This window comes from Zea mays, chromosome 5, assembly GCF_902167145.1.
Source record: "Zea mays cultivar B73 chromosome 5, Zm-B73-REFERENCE-NAM-5.0, whole genome shotgun sequence".
NCBI lineage: Eukaryota > Viridiplantae > Streptophyta > Magnoliopsida > Poales > Poaceae > Zea > Zea mays.
The window spans coordinates 36723418-36731044 of NC_050100.1; the positions used below are offsets into that span (position 1 = coordinate 36723418).

General features: G+C 41.7%; 1 protein-coding gene across 1 annotated transcript; it reads right to left on the reverse strand.

Annotated features, from left to right (window-relative positions):
• Positions 1 to 220: 220 nt before the first annotated feature.
• On the reverse strand, positions 221 to 2576 carry LOC100284679 (oxidoreductase). Its single transcript, NM_001157574.2, has 2 exons — positions 1921 to 2576; positions 221 to 1064 (listed from the first exon to the last, which is right to left on the reverse strand). Exons 1-2 carry the CDS (start codon positions 2413 to 2415, stop codon positions 447 to 449), a joined length of 1113 nt encoding a protein of 370 aa, NP_001151046.2. The 5' UTR covers positions 2416 to 2576; the 3' UTR covers positions 221 to 446.
• Between the last annotated feature and the right edge of the window lie 5051 nt (positions 2577 to 7627).

The following is a 7627-nucleotide window of genomic DNA, read 5'->3' on the forward strand; positions in this document are numbered from 1 at the left end:
AGTCTCTTGGAAGGTTAGCTCTATAGGAGAAAAGAGGGATGTAGTTAGGTCCATTCCTTGGGCCTCCGGCGACGACGTCTCAACCTCTAGGTTGGCGATATCTTTTAATGTTGGAGAAAAGAGGGATGTAGTTAGGTACATGAACCTCCTTCTCCTCAACTAACAACAGTGTATCGAGCCGCGTCCATCACTGGATGATCACTTCCGATCCACTCAGGGCTTTGACCAACCTTGATCTATTACACAATCTTATTCGTGACGAATCACTGATTCGGTAAACTGTAAAAATGTTCTCCTCAATTTGACCAGATTCCTTAAGATTATTACAATTACCAGTTTCAATTTACGTGACAGTATTACAATTACTACCTTCATTTGCGCGACAGCAAATACGAGTAGAAGCCATTAAGTACAAACCTAGCACAAGGAGCTGGCATTTGTTGTATTTAGCTGGCAACCTCAACTGGTTCAGATCCCTTGTCAATAGAAGCTTTCACGGCATCCAGTACCACCTGCGTCTTCCGGGTGATAGCCGGCCACTTACCCTCAGGCCTGCCACCGGCGCGGACGTTCTGCACAAGCCTTGTGAATTCCTGGATCATGAGTGCCTCCTGTGGCAGATCAGTAGTAACAACATGCTTCTCTGGCAATGGATCCCATCCGATGGTGGGTTTGACGAAGCTTGACTTCGAGGCCACACTGAACTCCGCAGAGCTCTCTTCGTACGGAATGACCAGGTCAGTGACATGGAGAGTGCCGTTTGTGCCATAGACGGTCACGTCAAAGGCGAGGTTAGCAAGAAACGAGCAGTTGAAGTTTGCAGTCTTGCCATCTGCCCAGTACAAGGTCGCACCGCAAGCAAGGAGCACGCCAGCCTGGTTCTTGACAGGATGGCGGTGAGCGATCACGGTCTCAGGCAGCTCATAGTCAACAGCCCACAGGATTGAGCGGATGCAGTACCATCCAACATCACCGAGGACACCCAAGGCGTCAAGGTCTGGCTTTACCCTGATGTCATTCTTGAGGAATTCCTCGGATGCCCGAAAGCTGCACATACTGTTTATCTGTAGTGGAGAAAGAAAAAGGCATGGCCTTAATTAGCCAATAAAGTTCTGCCAGTTGTCCATATGCAGTGGAAACAAACATTTCATCATTCTTTAGTACATTATTAAGGCTATGAAGAACACATTAACCTACAGCATTCCATATGCACTTCCTGAATCACATACTACAATACTAGTATGTGCAGAACCACAATGTCTATGCTTGTTTTCAGTGGTTCTGGAAAAAAAATCTGTGTTGAAAAACCAAGAATCATATTGATGTTACTATTTTTTTTCTGGGTCAATTTGAGCTGGAATGATATAGCCAAACTTCAAGAGTTTCAATGGAATAGATCAAGAATCACATTGCAAAATCAGATCAAGTCAAATCATGCAATTGAAACTTTGTGAAAAAGTTCAAAGTGAACAGCTATAACAGAACAAAATGTCTTCCAGAGTTTCAATGGATCGTTATGAAAGATGGTGATTCATTTTGTGTTAAGAACAATGGTGGTTCATTATGGTAAAAAAGTATATGCTGGTTCAATGAGAAAACTTTCAACCCCAACAAAGTTTGAATATTTCGATTCCTGTCATTATATCACAGGCATCCAAACTAAAAAAACTGCAGTGACACCAAACCCCTGTTCCCACCACTTCTGATAAATACCAGCCACGGAATTAAGGCAAAACAACAATTTTGGTTGATAAGCAAACACTCAGTCACCAAGATGGGAAGAAGAGTCAATCTTTTTTTTCCCTCTCTAGAGATCCATTTCTTGGTCTTTCATACTGGTATAATAAATAAGGAAAAGGATCTAGGCATTTCCAGATTCCACCGAACATCAGCAACGAAAAAGCCATTCCAAGATCTCACCACTCTGACGTCGCCAAAGGCGTCCTTGTCGCTGACGATCTCCCGCATCTTGGCGGTGCGCGGGTTGTGGATCCACATGGTGGTGTCCATGAACTGGACCCCGGAGGCGTCGCAGGCGCCGAGGATGGCGTCGAGTTCGGCAGTGCAGAGCGCGGTGGGCTTCTCGAGGAGCAGGTGCTTGCCACGCGCAGCGACGGCTGTGGCCCAGGGCACGTGGAGACTGGTGGGGAGCGGGAGGTACACGGCCTCCACGTCCGGGTCCTCTAGGAGAGACTCGTAGGACCCGTGGACGCGCGCCGCGGGGAAGCCGATTTCGGAGATGAAGCGGCGGGCCTTGTCATCGGAGCGACTGCCTACGGCGGCGATGGTGGCGGCGCCCGGAGGGAGCATCAGCATTGCGCGCGAGATCTTACGCGCAATGTCAGCGCATCCCAGGACGCCGAAGCGCACCGCGCGCGGCGGCGGCGGCTGCACCGGCGCTGCAGGGGACGACATTGGCGGCGGCGTCGTTGGTTGGCCTCGGTTCCGACCGGTGTGTGGAGTGATGGATCGCCTGCGTCAGTTATTTGTTGTGTGTGGTAGTTCAGCTTTCGGGTTCAGGATAATCATGTCAGGGCTCCAGTGCTCCACATACATACAGGAGGCGGCATGGGGGCGAGGAGGCCCAGGAAGAGCTCACGGCAACAGCCTAGGAACCTGCCATTGCGTAGCCCAGAACAGGTAGAAGGCATGCGATTAGAGCCCACTGGAGATTGAGTAGAAGGCGAGGAGAAAAAAAAACACACACCATGGACTTCACCTTCTTTGCCTCTATGCCCTTGGTACCTGACGCCCAACCAGGCACTGTGCGCCTGTGTGTTACCGTAAAGCCCCAACCCTCTAGTTTTCTATTCAGGCCCGGTTCGTTTGCACAGGAATACACCATAAATTATTCCAGATAATCAAAATTTATATAAATTAGAGAAACAATTTGGATATGAATTGTTCCAGGTCTCCATTCTGAAGTAACCGAACGGCCCCTCAACAAGACCGGTGCAAATGGTTGCTACTTGCTACTATCATCCGATCATGTGGTCTACCAAACGGTCCGCCATAGTGCCAGCATCAGTAGGTACATGCACGCGGTCGACAACGCCATCGATCGGTCGGTAGGATCGCTACCGGCCGCATTGGAGCCACGAGTAGTCGGTATAGATCGGTTAGTATCACCCTCCACGATCCGTAGGCACAGATAGTTGCCACGTGGTGATTTCTGTTTGGTTCGTTCCATTTTTAATTAATTTTTTTAAAAAAATTGAACCTGGTCTATAAATAAAGGAGAACCTTTTGAACTTATACAACCCTCACTTTAAATTTATATATCACCCTACACATTCTTCTTTTGCAGTCATTTCGTTTGAAACAACCGTTGTCTCGATGTCTTCGTCTGTCTCCGACCTCAACATGATTGAAGAAAGAATTCTTCGAGTTGTTATCGAAAGAATAATGCAGCGGAGGCAACAAAGCTTGACACTTAGTCTTCCATGTCTAGCAGGCGACCGAAGCGACGTCGTAGGTACATCGACCGAAACTATGAAGCTACCCACGAGGCCATGACCGGTTGATGCACGACTACTTCACCGACCCATGCGTTTATCCATCGCTCTACTTTCGTCGAAGTTACTGCATCAAAGAAGCCTCTTCCTTCACATCTTGGAGAGGTTGGATGAGCACTCCTACTTCACTCATTGAACCAACACAGTCAACCGCAACAGATTCTCCCCCCATTAGAAATGCATAGCTAACCTACTTATGTTTGCATACGGTAGCGTTGCTGACTCCATCGATGAGTACATCAAAATGGGGAAAAGCTCTACCTTATAGTGTTTCAAACTTTTTTGTAGAGTTGTTATCGAATATTTTGGGCCGCAGTACATATGTCGTCCCACTGTTGATGACATTACGCGTCTATTAGTTTAGGGGGAAGGGGGTTTTCTAATATGATAGGGAGTATAGATTTTATGCATTGAAAGTGGAGGAATTGTCCCATTGGATCGAGAGGACAGTTCACAAGAGGGGACACTGGATCTCCGACTATCATGCTCAAGGTTGTTGCAAGTATGACTTGTGGATCTGACATGCTTTTTTGGGTGGCAAGATCAAACAATGATGTGAATGTGGTCAAGCAATCACCGTTGTTCACTAACGTGCTTAAAGGTGGAAGCACCAAATGTGAACTTCACAATGAGTGGTCATAGAGTACAACTAGGGACACTACCTAACTAGTGGCATATACCCTTGGTGATCGGTGTTAGTGAAGACCATTCCACTCCCACAGACTCCAAAGTAGCAAAAGTTTGTTGTGTGCTAGGAGGGGCATGGAAGGACGTGGAGAGAGCATTTGGGGTGCTCAACACTCAATTTCATATTGCCCCTCACATGGAAGGACGTGGAGGGCACGATGGGTTACCACAGTCTTTACCGCCCCCTCGGGCGCCAAGTACAAGTATGTTGTTCGCCTCAACTTCACCTTAGACTCCGACAAATGCACCAACAACATAGCAGAGTCTGAAAGTCGTTATTCTTGGCCTTCGCAAGCTCAGAGCCCTTAGAGTCAGAACCTGCATAGTGAAGACCGACTCGAAGATTGTGGTTGTTCAAGTAGAAAAGGAATGTACTGCCTAGAGCCAGTGTTGCTTCAGTATCTGACAGACATGTGAAGCCTTGAAAAATAGTTTTGCGGCCTCACAATCACATCAAGCAGGGAAAAATGAAGAGGTTGATATGTTGATGAAAACAGTAACAAGAGGTGAGCCCCTACCATCAGTTGTATTCTACGAGGTCACAGAAATACCCTTTATCGGGCAACCAAACGAAGGCCACAAGACAGTCATCATCATAATGCACAAAGGCTGGAGGGCGCCAATAATGTTATATTTGCAAGGGCATTACAACCCTATCAATAAGTTTGAAGCATCCAGACTCAAGTACAGAAGTCACGACTACACAATAATCTATGGAAACCTGTACAAGAAAGGCATCAGTTAGTGAAAGGGACATGGGCTTTTAGACATTTCTATATTGGTTTTGGTGTTTAATTATCATCACAATCTTATGGACTAACTATTTGCTAACTATATGAATGCAGGTTCATAAGATTGAAATTGAAGAATTCAGTATGAACAATAGTTTCAAAGAAGGCTAGAACGACCCAATTTGGAAAAGATGAACTATGAGTGGTTCATATGTTTGGATAAGTTCTAAATGCCATTAGGAATATATTTGAGTACCTTAGGAATATATTTGTACTGATGGTTTTCTTAATGAACCACCAATAGAAATCATTTTAAATTATTTTTTTGAGTTTTCAAATGACCTCATATGAAAAAACAACCAAAATAAAAGTTGTAGATCTTTAAAAGTTATAAAACTTTATAGTTGACAACCTTTTCATTTGAAATCATTTGTGCTCTCAAAATTACATATGAATTTGTCAAAGTTAAAATGCAAATTTTGCAAACGTCTTCGGATGGATTAAGTACAGTAGAACTTAAAATGGTATTCAACTTGGTAGTTAACATTTTTTTGTTTGAATTCGTTTACGGCCTCAAACAATTAATTTATATTCTATTTGTTATAATATATGGGCAATAAAACTGCAATCTAGATACAAGTAAGTGATGGGTGGAGTGGTAGATGTTGCTACACACGAGAGTGAGGTCAAGGGTGTGATTGCCACTAGCCATGTGGCGCACGACAATGACGTGACCTGCTGTTTTTAAAATGCCCTCAATAATTAAAATAATTTATTTTATTGTTTTTAAAACTCGGTTTATAGTTTCTAAAAAATTCTACTAGTGGTTGCCTTGAATCAACTGCCAGTGAAAACCGATTTCCACTAGCGGTTATCTTATCTCAACCGCTAGCCGCTAGTGGAAACCGATTTCCACTAGCGGTTCTCAATTAACCGTATTTGATAAGAAACATTTCTACTAACTCCTACCACTTGCTGTTCCTAAAAAACAATAGTGATAATACGTTACAACCCGCATTTATAGACTTCTTTGTGCTTGTCTCTTTCTCTGTTATCCTTTTGTCTTGGAGCCCATATAATGGTCGACTCTTACATAAGGGCTCACTTCTCTTATATTTTTATGTCTCTCTCATCCACATAAACAAAAATGTCCTATAAGCTGGCTTAGAGTCCATTAATGTACTTGCTCTAATCCAATGGTGGAGGAAAAATGAAATTAAGATATGGCGAAAAAAATCCTTAGCAAATAATGTTAAGGCATAGATTGGTATAAATTTCAGGATTTTCCTCTAAGTTTAGATTTGGGCTTGCCCTTCTTTTAAATTGATCTAAGTTTAGATTTTAACTCCTTGTTCATTTTTTATTCGCAGGTGCAATCATCAAACATGTCCGCGAACTAAGGCAGTCCATACAATGCAACACTATCGAACTAGCCTTCTTTGCCGAGTGTCGACAAAGACCATTTTACACTTGACAAAGAATACTCGGCAAACATTTTATCGGTAAAGGATTTTTTGATGAGTATTTTTTCGGACACTCGGCAAATACTTTGCTGAGTGTCAAAAACTCTCAGCAAAGAAAAGCACTCGACGAAATAAGAATCACAAAAAACCCAAAAAAATAGCAAAATATTTTTTTAATTATGAGAACAACTCTCCAACCGCACCACCCAACCCTACCTCATCACCCTATCATTTTTCACAAATTTTTAAATCAAATCAAATTTACATGTTTTACGAATAGTGAGATTCAACTCGCAACCTCTCTCGCGTATAACGTTCTCTATAACTACACTACTACATCAATTATGTCTATATTACGTTTTCATTCCTCATATATTATAACAAACTGAGGTAATTTGATTATTTGAGGCACTAAATGAATTCAATTGAAAATGTTGCCAACTATAAAGTTGAGTAACTTTTCAAGATCTACAAGTTCTATTTTTATAGTTTCTATATCCGAGGCTGTTTACAAAATTTGAATTTCGAATTTGAAAACTTCACACGATTTTTTCTATGATAAGATGATTTCAAATAAAAACATTATCGATTATAAAGTTTTATTACATTTTAAGACCAACAACTTTTATTTTGGTGGTTTTTCCATCCGAGGTAGTTTGAAAATTTCAAAATTTAAAATTCAAGCATAGTTTTGCATGACAAGATGATTTTCAAACTAAAACATTGTCAACTACAAAGTTTCATGACTTTTCCAGACCTATAGCTTTCATGTTGGTGGTTTTTCCATTCGAAGTCGTTTTCAAAATTCAAATTTTAGTTTTTTTAAATTCAGGCGTAATTTTCGTTGAGAAGATGACTTCGAATGAAAAAATGTCAACTACAAAAGTCTATAACTTTTCAAGATCTACAAAGTTTATTTTGGTTGTTTAATCATTTGTTCATCTCACATGATGGTTCTAACATTATTCACAAATCTTATACATCTCTTTTGTAGTTTCATAAACTACGAGAGAGATATAGGTTTTATGAACAAATTTACTTTTATTTTGTCATATGAAGAAATGATCAAATTATAAATTGTCCATCTTGATGAGTTATACAAATTTATAGTTAAATTTTTTTCATCTGAATTAATTTACTGCTTCAAAATGTGATTTTTAAATTGTATTTGCCTAGTATTGAAAAAAATACTCGACAAAAAAGCTCTTTGCCTTGTGTAAAAAACACTCGA